At 35.2% G+C, this 21,701-nt stretch overlaps 3 protein-coding genes across 7 annotated transcripts in view; all 3 read left to right on the forward strand.

Annotated features, from left to right (window-relative positions):
• The window catches only part of LOC129805729 (peroxiredoxin 1-like), a 345,084-nt gene that overhangs the window by 264,417 nt on the left and 58,966 nt on the right, over positions 1–21,701 (forward strand). The window lies entirely within an intron of this gene.
• LOC129805690 (rab3 GTPase-activating protein non-catalytic subunit) lies at positions 1,523–12,825 on the forward strand. Its single transcript, XM_055853772.1, has 4 exons — positions 1,523–1,738; positions 1,798–2,018; positions 8,305–11,796; positions 12,501–12,825. The coding sequence occupies exons 1-4, from the start codon at positions 1,663–1,665 to the stop codon at positions 12,687–12,689; spliced, it is 3,978 nt and encodes a 1,325-aa protein (XP_055709747.1). The 5' UTR covers positions 1,523–1,662; the 3' UTR covers positions 12,690–12,825.
• On the forward strand, positions 17,080–21,484 carry LOC129805720 (FUN14 domain-containing protein 1A-like). 5 transcript variants are annotated; one of them, XM_055853827.1, is made up of 4 exons: positions 17,080–17,270; positions 17,628–17,788; positions 20,330–20,525; positions 20,889–21,484. In XM_055853827.1, exons 2-4 carry the CDS (start codon positions 17,640–17,642, stop codon positions 21,072–21,074), a joined length of 531 nt encoding a protein of 176 aa, XP_055709802.1. In that variant the 5' UTR covers positions 17,080–17,270; positions 17,628–17,639; the 3' UTR covers positions 21,075–21,484. The 5 variants fall into 5 exon arrangements, with proteins under 5 accessions (XP_055709802.1, XP_055709798.1, XP_055709801.1 ...); XM_055853823.1 differs by having other exon boundaries at positions 17,216–17,446; XM_055853826.1 differs by having other exon boundaries at positions 17,216–17,348.

Consider the following 21,701-nt stretch of genomic DNA (forward strand, 5'->3'; position numbering starts at 1 on the left):
TTGGCGTATGATCTAACATTGATAGGTCAATTATTCCATAAATAAACACGATTCAGTGACAATTTTATAGAAATTCACCATTAAAACATACAAATATTGACCACCGGTCGAGCCGAGGAACCGGTCGACTCGAGGGCACTTTACCTTAACAAGCAATTTTTGTTTCTTTTTAAAACCTATAATGGGGCACTTGCATTTGATATCTAATTTAAGTCGAATTTTTGCATAAACCTTGTTTGACAATTAGAGAAGTTATGCCATATGGTTGTTGTCTGAAAACCGCCTTACGATAGAGGCCAAGCGGTTTCAGATAGAAACCCAGATGTTCGAATTGTTCGGAAACTTTCCTCTCTTTAAGTAGAACCTACGATGAAAAAGCGATATTTTATTGTTTTTTTTAATTCTTTACTACCTTTTTCCAATTTTTTAAAGACTAAGTAAAGGATGAACAACAAATTAATATTCAGAAATTGTGTTTTATATTTTCGAATATCAAAACTCCAAGTAAAACAAACAGTACTTGGGTTGAGGTAGCTTATACGACTTATTTGTGTACGCGGTGTACGCATTTCGTCCATTAATTACATTTACATTCTAACTTTTCTAACATTTTTTAGTATCGAATATTAAACAGTTTAAGGAATTTTAAGAAAACTGAGGTGATCGTCAGTCGGTCATTGTTAAGACAAAGTAAATTATACTTTACACAGAATGATGACTAAGAATTACAAATTGCTGAATATAACTGATGTATTACACAAGGGGGAAGTGGTGCACTTTTGAAATGGGGCAGCTTCGTAATTAGTCTTTTTTCTTCTATTTTTAAATAAAATTGAGCTTAATTCTGGTTATATCATGGCAAGATCAATTTTGCCCAACGCACAATAACTTTTGTTCAGTAAACATGTTTTTAACATTTCATTGAGAGTGAGTGAGATCTAGATCTAGTCATCTCGCTCATTCTCATGGGGAAATTTTAAAAACATGTTTACAAACAAAAGTTATTGTACGCTGGTCATTTCATTTCAAAATAGACTAAACAAGCTTTATTTTAAAGCTGCCTCAATTCAAAGATGCCCCAGTTCCCTCTAAGATTTGATTACCGTATTTAATTTAAATTTATAATCCAGAATCTATTTTCAACAAGCTTAGAAGATCGAGCATTGTACGAAGTCCAACCCTCCTTCTACCAATTTTATCAAATAATGTTAGTGTGTTTATAATTCAAACACAAACATTCCCAATTAAATAATAAAGTTATATGGAAATTGCAGGCAAATATTTTACCGGGAAGAGCGAACTTTTTAATTATTGCTGTAATTCCCCTTGCTTGACCTGCCTGCAATTAAAATGATTTGCAAATGTTCTTAAATAATTTCTGTTATTAAGTGGTGATCTGAGGAAAAGGTGAATCGGGTGAATCACACGAATCAAACAACTCACAGTCACAACAGTTTTGGCGGGAAATTAATGCCGCCAAAACACTTTCTATTTTTTCCGCAGTGTGCGCTGATGTCGATTGAACAGATGATTGTCATTGTACTGACATTTCAAAACAAAAAAAAAGTGTTTTAGTGAAAATTCCTGAAATTTAGTGAAAATCCCTGTGTTTCCTGTGCATTTTACCAATGTGTTCTGTGTAATTGTGACTGAGACATTAAGATGTCGTGTGAGATAAAGCCTCTTGCAAGGATAATAGACTATGAACAAGTTCAAGAGTTGCTTGGACTTGGCTCAGGTAATTTTCACTATTTTCATCAAAAGTTTTCTATTTCGCTAACTTTCTGGAGTTTTCAGAGGATTCCTGGCTTAATGCTGTGCATTTGTCATTCTCCCCTACCGGGGAGATGCTGGTATTTGGTCATGGTTCCAAGCTCATCTTCTTAACATCGAGATGGGACAACGACTTAGGGCAGAATTCTTATTCAATCTCATGGACGGGAGAATTGGATAATCCCAACGATATTGTCACATCTGTCCTTTGTCTTCCGGTCATGGCGCTGAGTACATCATCCCAAGTGAGTCTCCTGTCGGACTATTTGTATGCAGACAGGGTGAAAGGGAAAGGGAAGTGGAAAAGACTCTGCGGAATGCTCGAACTCATGAATTTAATCCGATATTCTACGAAAAACGATTCCTGAAATCATTGGGATCTTGTAAATTGACAATAATTTTTATCTATTTCCGACAGCTTACTAAACTGAATTTCCCTTCGAGAGTACAAATCGATAGCTCCAGAGGTGTCGATAAATTAATTATCGACACTAGCGAGATAACATGCAAGTTATCATCTCGATCACCCATAATCGACACTCGATACTAGCGATGCATCGCCATGGGACAGTTATAATTTCACCCCAGAAATGCATTTTTTTAATGATACACATTCTCTTAAAGATTTTAATAGCAGCGAGTACTCAACTCTAGCCCAGGAAATATATATTCAGAGGAACGAAGTACTTATGATGGACAAGTACACCGATGTCAGGCATTGCCTCATCGCGAGTTAGAAAACAGGTTGTCTCCTATAGAGAGATATTAAATGCTCTGAATGAATCCAGGAATACTTCATGGTCATAGGCCATTCAGAGTTTCACTTGAGGACGCACAAGAGGCAAGACTCGAATTGTGGAGGGATGCATTCCCTCCAAATTTGATTGTTGAAATTGTTGAACAAAGACTGTCCAACGTAGTGAACGCCAATAGCTAAAAGATTTTTAGTAATACATTAAAATACCAGTGAAAAAAGTCCCAAATAAATATTTAAGTGGCAAAGTGTAATTGTTAGCAGACGAAAGACGAAATTTCAAATTGTAAAACGACTTTAATTGACCCACTGAGGAAGATCCACACCCATGGGCGTACCCAGCTAGGGGCAGGGGGGGCAGCTGCCCCCCCCCCTAGAAGCGTCAAAAAAAATCAAAAGCAAGTGAAAAGTAAAAAAAATATATATATTTATTCAGCAAAAAATTTTAGTTTGGCCAGTAAAAAAATCCAAATTTTTCCAAAAATTGGCCTAATTTTTCAATTCATAAAGATCGAAACTTTCATGAAAATTCTATTGCTTTTAAAGTTGTAAATTTAGTCACTTCTCAAATTTGATGTTTTACTGCTCATTTGTAGAAGGTCAATACAAAAATGAACTTATAAAAACTCAAAAACTTAAAAGCCCAATGGGAAGGAAGGCAGGACAAGGCTTTTGTCCGTACTGTTCAAGAATTAAAAAAAAGTGTAAAAATGGGCAAATATTTCGTAATTATTTTTGCTTTCTTTTTCTAACGTAATTTCAGTAATAAATTTATTCAGTAATATATTTTTCGAAAAGAAGGAAGTTGTCACGTAATCTTTTTCACATATTTAAAGGATATTTTAGAATTTATAACGAAAGCCTAAAAATCCACAGAGAAAGTAAAAATATAGTGTTGGAATATGTTTTAGAAAAGTCGTCCTTGAGTCTTCTAAAAATCGTATATTTTGGCACTAACGGTTGACCATATGGGAAGATATCAAGTTCATAAAATGATTCTACCGATTATTTTTAATAATCTTCTTCTTAATGGCCTATACTATACACATTGGGAACTGTTTTCGTCAAAAATTGCATTTTTGACAGAATTGTGACATTTCCACCTAGTGCAGAAAATTTCCTTCTAAAAAGCATTTGTTTTTTTTTTTTTTTTTTTTGAAAATGGCTCTCAATGTAGAGGCCTTAAGAAAGACATCGTAAAAACTTGTCGTGATGGACCTCTAATTTCCTCGGAGGATATGTTTAAGAAAAAGCACCAAGGACTCCGAAAGTTTATTTGAAGCCATCAAATGGAGCAGTCAGACGAGAAATTTAAGAATATGTAATTAAAAGCTGAGGTCGTATATTGACTTTGAACTTTGATCTGTTGAGGGGCTATGCGGGTCAAAAAGGCTGAAAATAGCATATTTTCTAACTTTTTTTCTCAACATAATAAAACTTTTATTTAGTTCAATCTTCTAGGCAAAAAAAATCATAACATTTAAACAATTTTTTTAACTTTTTTTTTTAAAGAAGAAAAATTTCGGCCGATAGGACTTGATTGTCGGAAACGTTTATTGAAAAAACTTACTTTTCGTTAGTAACAATTACATAGAGTAGATTCATCTGACCCTAAAAACCGTTTTTTTCCTGTTAGCAGATGAGTTAAACCCGTACTTGAACTTGAGGACTTTTCAAAGAAAGATTAAATTGGGTTTTTGGGAAAATTTAATACATAAATAATTTTCGACGTATTTTTGTTTCGTCTTGCAAAATAAATTGTTATTAAAGCAACAAAAAATCCATGGTTCAAGTTAGTTTATCTCATAGTCTAATAGGAAATATTTTTGTTTTTTTTTGGCGTTAAATTAATCCACACTGAGTTATCGTGACTTCCGAAAAGTTTTCTCAAAAAAACTTTTCCAAAAATTAGGTGCCAAGTTCCAAGGAGTAAAGGTTAAATAAAAATTTTAAAAAATTCAGTTCAAATGTTGTATTTATACTTACTCAAGGGCTTTAATTGAAATAATTTTATTACGTTGACAAAAATGAAAGAAAACATGCTGTTATTAGGCTGCGTGATCCATGTAACCCCTTAAGGTGTTACGTAGGTCAAACCGACTAAAAAAAGCATACTTTTCTCTAATATTTTTACAACATAATAGAAAGTTTATTTAATTCAAGCTCTTAGGCATATAAAAGCATAACATTTAAAGTATATTTTCTGTAATTTTCTTTTAAAAATTCAGCTGTAGGGATCTGATTTTCGGAAATCGGAAATCTTTTTGAAAGAAAAATACTTTTCGATGGACAAAATTTCTTGAAATAAATTCATCCGAAATCCAAAAACCAAATATTTCCTGTTAGCTAATGAGTCGAACCAGTCCTTGATCATCATCATCATTGTCATTTTCAACAGCATATCCTTATTGAAGTTGCGTCCTTGAACGAATGGAATTTTTGAAGTATTTTACACCATGTTTCGTTTTAGAGAATAAGTTATGATCAAGCATAAAATCCTTCGTTCAAGGACTAGTTTAATTCATCACCTAACAGGAAATATTAACGTTTTTAATATTAGAAAACATAGCTGAATTTTGATTTTTTTTAAAATTAAAATGCAGAAAATATAGTATATAAATCTTTTTCTTTTTATTCCTAAGAACTTGAATTATTTTTTTTTTATTATGCTGGAAAAGAAATTTGGAAAAAAATTCTGTTTATTAGTCTTAAGTTAAATTTCGTTAAATAATAATGACAAAGCTGGAAATTTTCAGAAGCATATTATTAATTCTCTAAAGACTGATAGTCCTTTTGCCTTGAAGGGTTTCACAAAACGAAATATTAAGACTAATGTTCCATATTAAGTTTAAAAAAAATAGAAGCTTCAAAACACTATTTAATGTTTTTGTATAGGCTTATTATTATCAGAAATTAATAAATATGGGTGTAATAGTAAAAATACACTGTGTTCTACGGATCGGAAGGCGCTTTATCAGATGTTTCACGGGTAGTTGATTCTATAGAGTAAATATGAACTAACGGAATGCATTCTTGCTGTAGTTATTTGGTAAAAAGTTGCGAATAATTTCTAAAAATTAATTTTATTTTTGGCCAATAATATGGGAGACAATGCACTGGTCCGAGGAACACTGATGATCGTTCCTTAACCAATGCCTACAAATTGGGCATAGGCTAATCTCTCTTGAAAAGTAAAACCAGTTTGTATATATATATATATATATATATATATATATATATATATATAGATACTTTTTATCTCATTTTATTTTTAATGTTTTTAAGAGAAAGAAACTAATCAATTAAAATGCCATGAGGTTAAAAGAGCTTTATGAGAAATGCGTACTTTCATAAAAATTAAACTAAATTACGTACGTACTACGTACAATATTATGAATTTTATAAAAGATTTTTAACTTTTTCACCCATTCGTCCATTCCGATAATGTATTAGAAATCCTATCCTAGAGCTAAATGTTCATATTTTGGAATTACTAGCTCCATATCTCAACCCTTTAAGGACGAGACACTTTTTCACTTACTATAACGTCAGCTAAATCAGCATTGGTCGTAACTTCCTTTTGAGAACTTTTCAGGAGATGATATTTTCAGTTAAGCCATTGTCTTTAGATCCAAAGACAATTGTTCAGCTTTATTTTTCTTTAAAATGAGCCCCGAATGCGATACTTTAGACTCAAAATAATAAAAGTGACACTAATAAACTGTAAGTTAACTCGAGAAAATCTTTATAATATGATTTAAAACCTGAGATATTGAGATATATGTCAGAAGAAACACAATAAAATTTTATAATACCGTAACTTCCAATGTATGGAGATCTTGGAAGTTACGATAAATTTTCTAAAATGCATTATATCAATTTTAAATTACTCCAGTGATAAAAAGTGCCTGTATTTGACTAAATTGGTCAATTAAACTGTTATTCCTGTCCTTAACACTAAACCTACCGACCGTTTTTGGTCGTTTTTTCGGTCAAATGACAAACCGCGGCAGGGTAGGATACTCAACAAATTTATCTTGGAAAAGAGCAAAAAATTAAAATTTAAACATTGAAAAATAAATGACATGCATATTTTAGGAAATTCATAAAATTTGATAGTGACATTGTGCCGTTTAAATATGTGATAATTTTAAACCGGTCAATTTGACCGGGTCTTGGTAGGTTTAGTGTTAAAATCATAAATTTTAACACTAAAATGCGCCCCTGTGTTTCTATTGTTTTGAATTAATGACAGATGGACAAGGGTTTTTTCTCACTTTTCTCTCACAAATATTGAATTAAAATGATTTAATATCGCATGATTAGCCCTGTCTTTGGATATTTGAAAAAGTATGTGAACGTTTTGTTGAGAAATATTACAATTTTGCTGCAAATTACGTGCCACGCCAACGGGCAAAAGAAGTCACGGCAAATGCTGATTAGAGAAAATTTTGTATGAAAATTTGTCGTAAGTTCCCCAAAAATGGATGTTAAGACAAATTCTGATAATTTTTTATTAATTAAGGGCACTTACGACAATTTTTGTTGAAAAAAATTTTTATTCGGCTTGTAAAAGTTTCTTTTTCTCAAATACGTTTAATAAACAAAATTACGCCGATTATAAATATGTATATATCTCAAGATCGCAAAAATAAAGTTACGACAAATGCTGATTTAACTGACGATAAATAAACAAAAAATCAAACCGATAAACAAAATCAATGAGCCGTGTGATGTTGGCCCAAAATTCGCGGCACCAGATGTCGCTCAGATTGAGCAACAGTGACCAACGACATAGGGGGAAGTGAGGCACCTTTGCAATAGGAACTTTGAAATGCATTTTTCTCGCTTTTATGTGGGGCTGAGCCTCTTCATACTTTTATGATAAAATGCCTTTACCTACACCATTGGTAATAAATGAATGATTCCAGTTCTTAGATTTTAGGATCTAAATCTAAAACCAATTTTCCAAAATCAGTCTGAAAATGTAATTTTGTTCCCGAAGTTTTAGGTAATTTTCTTCACTCTAACAATCACTACCGAAAAAAGGACTGCCACAGAGGATAATACGATTGGCACACTGGTATCCCAAGAAGTTTTTTTTTCCTATGGCATTCTAAAGTTATGTTTTGCTCCAAAAAGTTAGAAAAAGTGATTTCTGTAACCCCCAATTTTTGACTCCCTCGTCCTTCTTTAAAAAGGCTTAAAATATGCGTAAAATATTTTTACAAAAATTTGATTCCAGCAAAGCTTAAATTTAAAAATTAGTGATAAATTTTTGAAGATATCCCTTGGGGCAGCTTTGAAATAAAAAATAGGGTTCCTTTGAAACACTGCTGGCAAGACTATTTTGAAGTGAGACCTTCCTTCGCGGAGTCCAAAACACAAACACACAAAAAATTCTAGTGCTGAATTCCTTTTAATTTTCTCGTTAGGATTTTAATATAGACCTTCGACAAACTTATCAAATTCCTCATATTCTTATCTTTCACTCCTGCTGTCATTGAAGCCGTCACTTAAGGTGTTGACGTATTGAGAGGAGCTGTGCCTGTGAACACGCACTTACTAGGCAGTCGAGGCAGTCTATCGTTGCCTTTTGTTGAGTGCAATAGGTTTACGCAAAGGTGCAGCCCTCTAATGGGTAACGATAATTCTACCGCGAATATCGGAATTTGCATGGTGGCTCATCATGATTTAATGAATAATAATCGTCTCATTTAGTAATCCTTTTTTCCCTAAGACGTGTTACTTTAGTCACACCTGAACTTTCTATTTAGAGCTCAGCTGATTGGACACTGATCTGCGTGGGTTTATCGTCCGGATTTGTGCAGTTCTACCTCGACTTTGGAGCAGTTCTCTACTCGCAGCAGTTTCATACCGAACCCATTCAGGCCATCAAGGCTCAGAGTGGCAAGAGATCCAACGAAGAAATCCACATATTCTACACATCCTGTGTATGTATCGTTCAGGGTGTTCACCTGTTTCAGGTCCTGCGAACTCTGCGTCAGCAGCACTTCAAGAATCACACCAATTCCACTGATCAGCTCCTTGAAAGTATTCCTTATAGAAAATGGGGATACGGTGGCAAGTGTGCTGCAATTAATGATGCTGTGGTCGTGGGAAGTCAAATGACTTGTGCTTTTGATCATCTTATGAACACATGCCTGGAGGGTGGATACTATGCCAAGTACCGAAGTACTCCGTCACAGAATTCGCTGGTCCTGACCACCGGAACTAATCCCTATGTAACGTTCCATTACGCCAAGGAGGGCTTTGTGCAACCCGTTTTGGCGGATGTTGCTCGAGCTGTAGCCAGTAAAATAAAGTCCGCTCTGCCGGGCTGGCTCACTGGGAAGCAACCCAGTCTATCTGAAAGCCAGACCCCACCTCCTGTGCCCTCTGAAACCATGTTCTGTCGCTTTGGTTTATGTGATTTGCAGCGAAATGCTACGGCAATTTGGCTGGCCCCAGGTAATCAATTAGCAGCCGTTGCAGACATTCTTGGTAGAATCGTAATCGTTGACTGCCTAAGAGGTTTGGCCCTGAGGATATTCAAGGGATACCGGGAAGCTCAATGCAGCTTTATTGAGGTTGTTGAAAAAGTACCCAAAAGTTCTGCTCCAAATCCTGTCAAATCACGTCGGGCGATCTTTCTTGTAATCTTGGCACCTCGGCGAGGAGTTCTGGAGATCTGGCCTCTGCAGAAAGGTCCCAAAGTGGCGGCATTTGTGGCGTCCAAGCACAGTCAACTATTGTACACACCTCATGGACTTATGGGATTCACCACAGGCGCTAGACCAAAGTATACTAGCCAAACGTGTCTTTTCCTTGATCCGATCGATCACTCTGTTAAAGAAATCACCATTCCCTTCCATTGTGCGCTTACGGACTCCAATTCCAAATGTGCTAAGGACCTGCACTTGCTGAAGCGACTCAAAATGACTTTGAGGTCTGGAGATCTTTCAGAACATTTCTTCAGCGACATATCTACAATTTGTCAAACCATCCAAACCGTCGAATTTCAACTTCAGAGTCTCTATATGGTGATCAATTCGAAGAAGCTTACACCAAGCATTCTTCAATTAGCTGTAACTGCTTTCCTAAAGTCCCACGAAAACCAGGAAGAAGCAGGTGCAACCAATAGAATTGAAGGTGATCTAAGTGTCAATTCCAGTCATCATCTGATGATAATGTGCAAGAACTACCAAAAACTACTTGACTTCTATGCCTACCTCCATGATCCTGAGGGTTTCACGTCCGAAGATAAGAATGAAGACGCTAACAGAGCTCCCAATGATGTTGAAAAGATCTCTCTAAGTGCTGCAGAACTAGATACAATTCAGAAACTTCTGGATCTTGCTACAATAAGTACCAACTGTGAACTATCTACTCCTAGAGTTAAGTTCAGTGAAAAAGACATATCTAAGAATGCCTTTGCGAACTTTCTCTCTGTACTAAATGTCTCTACTGCTGATGGAATCGGAATTCGTCAGGATAAAGAAGAAAACTTCCACGAAGCTGGTGAAGCTATCTTCTCGAGCTTTCTGGATAGAGGAGTATCCTTGAGGCAGTTTGCTGAAGTAGCTGGTAAAAGCTCAGTAGTTTGTGATGATCTTCTTAAACTGCTTCTGGCTTACTGGCTGCATAAGGACTTCAAATACAGCCGAAGCGATGAATTGTTTGAAGATCTAACGCGTTTCTCTAGCATTATTCGACAAATATGCAAGCTAGCAGAAGACAGAGTCAATTACCACTATAATTCCTTATGTGTCTGGTGGCAGAACGTCAGAGAGGTTTTACTGGAGAGTCCTAATGCAATGAGGGGTCTTCTGGCAGCAATTATTTGTCGCAATGTTGCGTTACAGGTTAATAGTGACAGTCCTTCAGATGAAGAGAACTGGGAGAAAGTGTCCCAGGAAGCTTGCCAATGGATGCTACTAATCGGAAAACTCGATGATATCTCCATTTTAGGCACAATCCTCCAGACTCCTATTAAATGTGAGAGTCCCGTCCTACCCCTTATTAAGTATGAAAACCCTCATGTAAGCCTCAAACTAATCGTTAACGGAGGCAAAGGGGTCGTTGTGGAGTTAGTTGCTAAATGGATTGCAGCTTCTGGTATTGATGTTAAGTTGCTAGTCGAAGAGGAAACAGGAGATGCAGGTGAAGCTAAAAAATCCTTTTACAGCGAACATACTCCCAAATCTGAAGATTTAATGAAAGACGAAGTTAAGCCGATGGATACTTCTGAGAATAAAGAGCCACTGCTGACCCATTTAGCTACACTTAGAGAGCATTTTCCGTTCAGCCTTCAGTCATCCGTACTGCTGGCGCAGATGGCATGGGAGTATATGTGCTTTTGGAGCAAAAATCTTCCTGCTTTGAATTACTTAGTTGCAGGATTAGAGTGCCTGAAGAGCATTAGTCAGAAGGATTGGGCAATAAAACATGGTTTGTGTGTGATGATATGGAATGCGCATTTGAAGATCCCTCTGGAGGCCATAAAGAAGCTGATAAATAAGGTGGGGAGACTACCGAAAGAGAAACTCTGCCTTCAGAGCATTGGCATGTCAGATACTATTGTACCAGAATTCCTCGAGCACTGTTCTACATTTCTCGATCATTTTGCTGAGAGCGTGGAAAATGACAAGGTTGACCTAAAATATGAGGAACTACTCCAAGAAGGACCAATCCCCCTCACACTATTGGCTCTACAGCAAAATGTTGCTAACATCATCCTCATCAATCTTCATCGAGAACTCAATGAAGTTATGCATTTGATAGCGTTCTTCAACATTAAGTATTCCAAACCTGTTCAGACCCTTTTCGATGCCATGTGCAATGCTGCTTTCTTCAAAGAAATCAATCGTGAACTGAATGCACCACTGCCACCTACAAATCCAATTCAACAGGAAACGAGATTTGAATTCCTGTCCCGGATTGTAACGGCTTCCGTTGATCTTATAAGAGTTGACGCTACGGAGATTTACCTCGTTGAACACATAGCTTGGGTGACCAAAACGGAAAACCTGGCTACGAAGTGGCAAGTTGATAAGAATAAACTGAAGAAGCATCAAATTGTGGAACTTTATGCTAGTGGATGGGATTCATATGCTGAGGAACTTATTGAAGGAGTGACAGAAACGCAGGATTTGGGAATACTTCTGTTGGAGATTGCAGGAAGGCGTCTTCTGCTGTTCCCCAAAGTGTCTCCAATCAACAAACAAGGAGCTTTTGGCACTCAACTTGCAGATTATTTAGATTCTTTGGTAGGTTTTTACCTTTGGGATCTCGAGAAATTAATGTAAATTATTCAAGGAAGTTCACTGGGATCCATAAAAGTTTCTAATGTTTTGAGCTGTATTATAAATGAAAGTTAATCAAGTGAGATCGTCTCAAAACGATCTAAAGTCACATTTAGGCTGTGTGGATGTTGTCAGAACGTCCGGCCTAAAACTTTAAAGCGAAAAAGAAGAAGTATTATTGCAATTACAAAGTTTCTATTCATTTAAAATTGCTTTTTTCCATTTAATTATAATCTTACTGACACTTCTTCTGAAAGTAAATGTAATTAAAAGCATCAGAATATGTAAAATTTAAATGCAGTAAAAGTGTATTTTCGATACATGCCATGACTTGACACGTGATAACCTGTTTTAGAGGGTTATGTTAATATAACATTTGATATGTTTCCACGTCTCTTCAATATGGAAACATGTCAATGTCTACAACGCTACAACGAAACTTAGTAAAGGTGGCACAGGTACCACGAAACGATCAATCTCGTTAAAAAAAATGGCGCCACTAAACAGTTCAAAAGATAGAAACATTTTTCCAAAATGATAGAAAGATCTAAGATATATAGTTAAACAAATGAATAAATCTTCTTTAGAATTTATAATAATTTATTAAATAACGCTTTTGTTTATAAAGAAAATTCTAATAAATTAAATGAAATAATTTTTATCTACAGTACATTAAACACACGTGGCCACAAGTACGACAGAATCCCGATGATATATCATTTGAGAGACTAATTGAGCTCTGCACTAAAGTGTTCAATTGCCTGTGCCAGAAGGATTCCAGAGAGTTGCGAATTGCTGGAGAGCTCTTTGATGCCTGCATGACGATTCGCGAGAATGGAATGATTGAGAGTAGTTAATTATTCCAACTTTAGGTGATGTATTCCTGCAAATTGGTGCTCTTATTAGATGTTTCACAGCCAAAATGGAGAGACGATGAAAATGTTATGTAGATTCAGTATGATGCACATTAAATTGACTCACGATGATGTTTAATTGTGTTTAAATGACTATTTTGCTATGAAGTCCCTCATGCATTTCTTGTGCTTGGCTTTTAGCAGCAGTTCTGGCATCTTTGGACGCTCAATTTCCACGATAGGATGAATATGGAGGTGAATGTAGACGGGAATCTTAAAGAATTCAATTCTATTGTAAATTTTAATTGGTAATCGAAAAGATGAATCTACTAACGTAGGAAAAAGAGGTGTCCATCAAGGGTTTTAGGTGAGGCCTTCCTCTTGGTGGAAGACGAAAATTCTTCCCTAAAATCGGTTCTGGAAGCCTCTCTCCATATACTTCGAACTCTCCGTTTTCTCCAGAAGATTTCAGGCATCCTTCATAATCCACTCGAGATTCCTGGCACCGAAGATCGATTGTTAATGAATGGCAGAGGGAGGATTTTCTCCTTGACACTCTTCCCCAGGATGATTCCAAACTCTTTGTCATCCCTTTTTTTCTGAAATGTGAACAAACAAATAGATACTGATGGTTGGAATTCGCGCAAGCAACTGACTTCCCGTGCAAACATTTCAACTATTCAACCCTTTTATTCTTCCTCATCCTTGGAACTCTAAACAACAACAAAAAAACTCGCGTTTTCTTTTATTGCCACATGTCGATGACATAAATTTACATTTTTTCTGCTTTGGCGGTTTTTTTTTCTTTTGTGGTCTCTTACCCCATCCCCAAATGAACCTATCGATATGGCTTTGAGGGGATGTTTATTGATTTGTTCCGCATTAAATTTGTGATTTTGTGAAAATTCCTTTGACTTTTCTAGTTCAAGGAAACGATGCAATTCAATTATCTTGGAGGGGAGCTTGTGTCCCACTATAACCGTGACCTGAAGAGTCCCTAAAATTCTTTAAGATTTTTTTCTATTATTTTTTCATGATTTTTTCTGAGGTCATTGCAAATGTGCAAGTAAAAGTGACATTTGGCGGGAAAACTCACAAAATATCGATGTGGCGTTAATAAAAAAAAAATTGCATGCAAATAATTTGCTGAAACAAAGAAAAAAAGCAAGATAAATATCTCAATTTCATGTTTGAACAATCGTGATATCACGTCTCAGAAAAATGTGGTCACCAAAAGAGACTTTTATGGAAAATTGTTGACTTTAGGAAATTAGGATATTTTTTTCTATAGCAAAAGAGAGACATCATGACACGCCAGGACAATAAAAGTTGCTTATAAATCGAATTCCATGGAAAGGAAAAGAGCATTTCTTTGGATATAATGTACATATGTACATATCTGCATTCTTTTGTATGTTATAACACCACATTAGTTCGTGTGACATCAATATATTCTTCCTTTCTAGCACGTAAAGTAAATTATTTTCTCATTTTGTACTGAGAAAAATTATAAATTATACGCACAATGAGCTGATTGTACTATTGAGCGATATATGTTATTTTAAGGTAGATCCTTAATTTCGCTGAAAAAAATAAATCACTTTTCGGCAATGCTTTGGGCAGAATCACATTGACAGTAAAATTCTCATGCACCTGTATTTCGTTAATTTACGCATTTTCATTGCAATTCTTACGCAAATCCTCGATTACCGTATTACCTTATCTCATACTCGGTGGCACCAAGTGAAAATCATATAAGAAAACTGAAGAAATAAAACGAAAATACAATAAACGGTGAGCAAAAAAAAACTACGATTAATGTCTCTTACGGTTTTTTGCTCACCGTTTTTCGAATTTTCGTTTTATTTCTTTAATTTTGTTATATTATTTTTACTTAGTGCCATCGAGTATGAGATAAAGGTAATACGATAATAGAAAATTTGCATAAGAATTGCAATGACAATGCGGAAATTAACGAAATACGGTGAGGTTACAGCGAGCATTTTATTGTAAATGTGATTCTGCCCAAAAAAAAACAAAAAAAATATTATCTTCTTCTGAATAACTCATCCCCTATGGCATGCATCAAGCTCAACTTTTAGTATGTTATAGCTGGGTGTAAAAATGTTCGTTTAAAATAAAACATAATACCACGGACCCCCTAACTCGAGCTATATGGGGTCAAAAACTTATTTTTAAAATAGCCGCCTCCGATTACAATTGCCAGAATTTGAAAGATTTTGGTAATTTGAAAAGCTCTCGTTAAATTCTACAACGACACAACTACCTCATGTTTATTAGTGCCCCAGTCTCCCCTAAGGTACTACAGTAGACTCTCGCTAATTCGGCTCTTTTAAGATCGGCCTACTTTTTAATTCGGGCAGCAGTTAAATTTGAAAAAAGTTTGATGACATTTTTCAAGTTTGATTATGATTATCAAATGAGGCAAATATGCTCAAATTTGCCATTGGCTAGACCAGGGCAGAGGATTCTCATACATTTTCCGTACAAAAATGTGGTATATTTTTTCTCAAGTGGTTTTTTAGTTTTAGTATAAAACCAAATGCAATCATTTTAAAACTTTTACCAAATGAAAGAGTATCAATAATGTCTATCTATCGTGCTCTTAAAATTTTATATTGAATTTTGTTATGAATTATATTTGTACTAAATTTTCGGCATATACGGTCTGTGAACCAAGGTTTCTGAGGTTTACTTGGGGATACCAATAATAAACATATTATTATTATTATGTTATTAGCACAAAATTTATAATGATTGCACGAGGATAACAATTCCTAAAACCTATATGAAAAAGACGTAAAATTCGCAATTTTTTGAATTTTTCTGACAAAGTTTCTATTTGTAACAACAGTAAAATTTTAAATTTAGTAAAAATATATTATCTGTATATGTGGCTACCATTTCGTGTTTTATTTATTTTTGTGGGATCTAAAGCTTTAAAATTATAAAGAATTTAAGAAAAATATACCATTTGTGAATTAAAATGATTAAAATGCTCTATCCGTTAGTTAATCATCCTAGGGTTAGACTTAGTTTTGATGTGATTTTGAATTATTAAGGGATTTTCATAATATTCACAATATATTTGAGTACGTAAACTCAATATGTGTATGCAGATGAATAAAAAATCCTTGATTCTTCTAGAACATTACCGTTTAATGAAATTGCTTTAAATACTGTTCGAAAAGTTCTTAACACAAGACAAATATGATACGATTTGATACAGAACGATACAATTTGGACAGGGTTAACACAAATTAGAACAATGGGAATTTTACAATTTGGACAATACATATCGGTCTCTCCTTCTAAATACATATTGAATACGCGACTATTTTTGGCCTTTATTGCCAGAACCTTATGGAAACATATTGAGAAATTTAATCACAATCCAGTGAATGAGTGGAAAAGTATTGCCAATGCATTGCCAATGTCCCGCATATAACCGACCCATAGACAAATCTTAATCTTAGCACAACGGTTTCAAGACATAAAAAGACACAAAAATTACTATTATTTTGATATTATACATAACAAAGAAACAAGTGCATTGTATATTTGTCACTGTTATCACAAAAAGTTGTTTCCATCTCATATAAAAATGAGAAAGCTTCAATATTTATAATATTTATTTAAAAAAAAGTTAAAGTGTGGGTAAACATTTTAAGACCGTAAAATAAGTAAATTGTATTTACAGCAGAATCTTTTCTATAAAACAGAATAAACGATATATATATCTCAAAGATAAAAAAAAAATCTATTTTTGAAGAATTGAGGAGTTTTCATTTTTTAACTTTATAGAAAAAATCTTTAAAAAAAAAAACAATTTTTAATTCTAATGTTCAGTGGCAGAGCTAAAAAACGTATATTTAAAAATTAGTAGAAATACTTTAATTGGGAAATTATTATTTAAATTTAAAAATCTTCCGCACAAGATCGGATAAATTAGCGAAAAGCCATGGTTTGAACATCTAGGAAACAGTAGATTCCTACTAATTTGCAAAATTTTTCCATTCAATTTTTCTGAACAAAAAATAAAGAGTATTATAAAGCAGAGGCGTGCAAGAATCGTTGAAACCGAATAAACGTCAAATGAAACATGTACGTCAATGGTAAAAACGCTACCAGAACAAACTTATTTTGACGTTTATTCGGTTTCAACGGTTCTTGCACACCTCTGTTATAAAGTATTAGTCCAGGTCGTCCAGGTAAGTTATATATAAACAATTACATGAGAATAAAGTTGGCATTCTGATAAATAAAGAAATTTAAGCAACCACATAAACTTTAAATGAAACAGAATAGACATAGATCCTCATTTATTTTTTAAGGTTCCATTCCCTATCTATCATATAAAAATTTTTAGTGTGTCAAATTATTTTAACTTTCCCATTACCTTTTATTAACGACATAAATTCAAAGTTAAGAGACTGAGATAGAAAACATTGATGAAAAACAAATTCCAACCCAACCCTGCGGAGTTATCTCAACTCAACCATCAGCTGCAAAGTGACAGCAAGACGCAAAAAATCGAAAGGTCGCAATTTCGTATATATTTTGGTAAATTTCTTCACAATTTATCATATCTTTTGATTATAAATACCCGTGAGCAATACATTGGTTATTCTTCTTCATTGTGTAATAATAGACTTTGTGCTAAGTATTGTGGTTTACGAGAAAATTTAATAAGAGAATTTTTGATAATAAATCGTAGTTTTTCTGAAAGAATTTTTAAAGTAATAAATTTTACCAATAATCTTCTCTGTTGCATAATCTGAGGGGGTTTTGTTTATATATTTCATTAGAGTAGATTTTGTAGATTTCAATTAGAGCCACAAGATAGACCAGGAAGATTCCCACGAGGCGTGGTTGGAAAAAAGAAGAAAAAAGTGTCAGTGTCTTTTACTGTCATTCCAGAGGCCAAATTCGATGAACGATCCCAAACACCACAAGAACTTGGCCAACACGAAAATCACAAAAATGTCTGGGAAGGATAATGGAGCTCTTGAGCGTTTCTTCGGAGACATCTCTAAGGGGTCAGCCACAAAGCAAATTGTCATCGGAGCTGCTTCCGGATGGTAAGCTGACTTGATAATGAATCACAAATGTATATTAGACCGACAGGGTGGTTCATTCCTATTGTATCATTTATTTAAAAATTCAATATTGAAATTTTATCAAATATTCTGCCAAAAACACTTTGTTTACTCGAAGAAGGAGACATACCATTTTCGAAACATCGTATGAGAATCGAGATTAATAAACTTACTAAAATTATTCAATTCTGAATTACATGTATTATAACTACCCAGAAAAATCCTCAATTTAAATAAATATATTTTGCATTCCAGCTTCGTTGTCCTGGATTTACACTGATGCCTTCTAAGGCTATAGAGGGAAAAGTTAACTATTTGCTTATCTATAGGAGATATGAACGTCCCAAGCGAAAGAATCATTGAAAATTATTCCAAAATTCTCAGCCTTAAGGGCGTAAGGTGTAACCTTTACATTACAGTAAAAGGGAGCAGGAGCAGAAGCAGAACGTTGTCTCCCACCGACAATCAACAACGCCTGTAATTTTCCCGGGTTCAGAAGTTGATTGTATGAGGTCCATTGTAAGACCATTTTAAGAATAAGTCGCATCTGCCGCGGTAAAACAAGTATCAGGTGAATTGGGATCACCGAAGCTGTAAATTTGGACTATTCAAAAGTTATAGCCAGGTCATTAATGTAAATGGAAAAGAAAAGGAGGCCTAGCCATGTGACATCTCCATGGTCACAAAAAGCCAAGGCAATGCAAAAGTCTCGTAAAAGCATTTATACCATTCTATTAAACCATTTGACAAATCTCCGGAGTAGACCAGACTCAATCTGTGTCTTCCCCTCAGATTTTGTTGAAGGGAAAGCCTTCCTTCTGATGGTGACAAAAACTGGGTAACGTGATGGCAAGTCGACTTTTAGCTGAGATTCTTTACAATCGCAGCTTTTGTGGTCACAGGTGAAATCCGACCTCGTTAGATCGGGCCTAAATTTTGGATTTACACGTTTTGACACCCATAGATCACGAAAATCATATGCGCCAAAAAACGATTTTCGTGGACGTCCCGTCCTGTCCCGTCCGTCCGTCCGTCCCGTCCGTCGTATAACCACTTATAAGAGATATCCACAAGCGGTTTTCGGCAAAGGTTAAATATCGATAAGTGGCTAGAAGCTGGTGATGTCAGACCCATCCCCTCACCGCCTTTCCGCCATTTTGAAACACCCCCAGAATTTGTTTTTTCAATAATTCAGCCTCTAATGGCATCGATCGGGCTCAAATTTTAGTATGTTATAGCTGGGCCTAAGAACTTTCCATCGATACCAAATTTAACCCCCTCCGACCCGAGCTAGAGGGTATCAAAAACTGAATTTTTAAATGGTCATTTCTCCGGTTCTAATTATCGGATTTGGAAAAATTTTTGTGTTTTGGAAAGCTCTCGTGGAGTACTACAAACTCCATGACACGCTAACTTAATCCGATTTAATTGAAGGTCCGATTAATCGAAAAATCGATTTTCACTTAATCGATCTCGAATATTTCGAAAACTAGACGATGCTTTTTCTTTAAATTTTAGTATGTTGTAGCTGAGGTCGAGACCTTTCCAATGGTGGATCGCACTTCTCCCTCCATGTTCCCTGACCCGAGCTATAACCAAAAATGTCTTGATCGGACTGCATTTTTGGTGTTTCTGCAGCGGTTTTGATAAAAATTTAGTATATATTATATCTGAAATAAAATCTTTCTGACGATGGGTCCCATCCGTCTCTGCCCCAACCTACTGTACCCCGACCCTTAATATATCCAAATGAACCGGACTCTACCTTTAATGTTTATTAACCGATTTTAATGATCTGTTTGTTTTTCTTTTGCAAAATAATCCCATATGAATTTAAGTGGAAGTATATCAAGTTCGGAGTTGAAGGCGGCTTCAAATCCGTAGGCCACTTTCCAGGGGCTCGCAATCACCAAACAAATATTTTTATCGTCATTTTTACCGGATTTCATTAGAATGTGATAATTGAATTTGATCCTTTTTGGGTTTTACGACCAAATGGTTGAAACTTACGGTACTCCTTTCTTTGGCCTCGAGGTTTATTATCGGAGTCGCGGCCGTGAATATAGGATACTCAGGTGAGCAACCATGGTCTGTTGATTCTCCACAACTTCAGACAGATCTTCGGGATTGATTTAAAAACGATCCTAATTCAAGATTCTGAATTTGCTTTGGCCACATTCTCCAGGCCTGCCTCGAGCTCTATTTATTCTTACAATAAGCTTGCATAGCCTTTCTAGACATGACTAGTAGCTTCTCAACTCTTAGTTCTTCATGAACGGATACGTTCCTAACTCGATTTCTGAAGGTACCTTATAACTACCTACAACTTCATAACTGGAATGAATACAACCTTGAAAGCCGATAATTTAGCTTTTCGAGGTACACTATAATCAACGTTCAGCTGAATCTGCTACAGATTTTGTTTTGAAAGATACCATTCTGATCATTCTGATGCACCCTGTTTTTGTTTCCACTTGGATTAACTTAGACGTTTTTATTCATCACATGACTATTTTCTTCTAGGCTCACGGGATTTGTGACTGTCCGTGTGGGCAGATTGGTGGCAGTTGCAGTGGGTGGTAGTATCATCCTCCTGCAGATAGCCAATGAGCAGGGTTATATCAAAGTGAACTGGAATAAAGTGAATGCCAAAGTAGACAAATTGGCGGACAAAGTTGAAGAGACAGTTACTGGAGAAGGACCCAGATGGGTTGATAAAGTAAGTATCTCTATTCCTGGAGTTAATGCCCCTTCAGGACGAAACTCTCATCCTGAGTATTCTTGTAGGCAGCAGAAATCTACCGAACCCAGAAATACGCAGCAGTTGGTTTTATCGGTGGTTTTCTTGTTGGACTTGGGTTCTAAATCAGCTCAAATTGGGCACTTATAGCTAGGATATATATATTTTCGAATTTGTGTTTTGTGTTTCTCATGAAATAAACTTTCTGTTTCAATAAAATAAAAATAATTTTATCTTTTTTCTGCCTATGTCTAGTGAAGCAGAAAGTTTGTTTCTGACATTGAATTGAGATCACGCAAAAGGTTACAATTTTCAAATGGAAAAAACATGAATATTTTCTAGGCTGAACGATACCTCGATCGCAAACTCGATCAGGCTGAGGATTTACTGAAGAAACAGCAGAAGAAGACCAAAAAATGGTACTCAGCTCTGATTGGTGACGAAAATGGATGCAGGTTGAATGATTTTCACATCTTCCTCGGTGCCTTTGCGGCTGGAATTGTACTTGGTGTTGGTACTGCTAAGTAGATACATCCATCTGAACAACCCTTCAGCATCAGATCATCACCCAATCGAAATACTCTCCCCCCAAAAAAAACATAGTCTCAATAATTGATTTTTATTTAGAGGAAAACATTTCGAATGGTTGTTGTGGACTAAGTCAAAAGTTTTTTTTTTAAATAGAATTTCCATGAATCTCCATAGAATCTAGGAGATATTTTGCAAAAAGTATTCGTAGTCAGAACTTTAGATGAGGAAGAATAATGTGAAAAAATGAAAACTCCAAATGCAGAAAATTTGTACATGATAAAATTATTTTATCAATTTGGTATAGCACAAAATGTTTTTTGCTTCTCATTATGGCTTAAGTTTTAAGACTTATTATAATATCAGTAAGAATTCAAAATTATACGTGAAAATAAAGATACTTAAACTGATATTATACAGTACTTATTTTACAGTACTTATGAGTAAGTACTGTGACAAAATCAATCGAAATCACCAACCATTGAAGATAGATATCCAGATCTGGATTATTACTTTTGCTATCGGCTCGATTCGGAAACTGATTATGGCTTTAGGACCATGTATATATTTCTTTCTTCGCAAAAACTTTACTGTTGCGTAGAAAGCTTGCCTGCTTCACCCGGAAAA

The sequence above is a fragment of the Phlebotomus papatasi genome, chromosome 3 (genome assembly GCF_024763615.1).
Source record: "Phlebotomus papatasi isolate M1 chromosome 3, Ppap_2.1, whole genome shotgun sequence".
Classification (NCBI taxonomy): domain Eukaryota; kingdom Metazoa; phylum Arthropoda; class Insecta; order Diptera; family Psychodidae; genus Phlebotomus; species Phlebotomus papatasi.

What these genes read in the sequence shown, in the direction of transcription:
- LOC129805720 (XM_055853827.1), top strand. Translation starts at nt 17,640, where the DNA reads ATGAACGATCCCAAACACCACAAGAACTTGGCCAACACGAAAATCACA. An exon ending in ATCGGAGCTGCTTCCGGATG is followed by an intron (nt 17,789 to 20,329) that starts GTAAGCTGACTT and finishes ATTTTCTTCTAG; the next exon opens with GCTCACGGGATTTGTGACTG. An exon ending in GACCCAGATGGGTTGATAAA is followed by an intron (nt 20,526 to 20,888) that starts GTAAGTATCTCT and finishes AATATTTTCTAG; the next exon opens with GCTGAACGATACCTCGATCG.
- LOC129805690 (XM_055853772.1), top strand. Translation starts at nt 1,663, where the DNA reads ATGTCGTGTGAGATAAAGCCTCTTGCAAGGATAATAGACTATGAACAA. An exon ending in GTTGCTTGGACTTGGCTCAG is followed by an intron (nt 1,739 to 1,797) that starts GTAATTTTCACT and finishes TGGAGTTTTCAG; the next exon opens with AGGATTCCTGGCTTAATGCT. An exon ending in CAGATTATTTAGATTCTTTG is followed by an intron (nt 11,797 to 12,500) that starts GTAGGTTTTTAC and finishes TTTTATCTACAG; the next exon opens with TACATTAAACACACGTGGCC.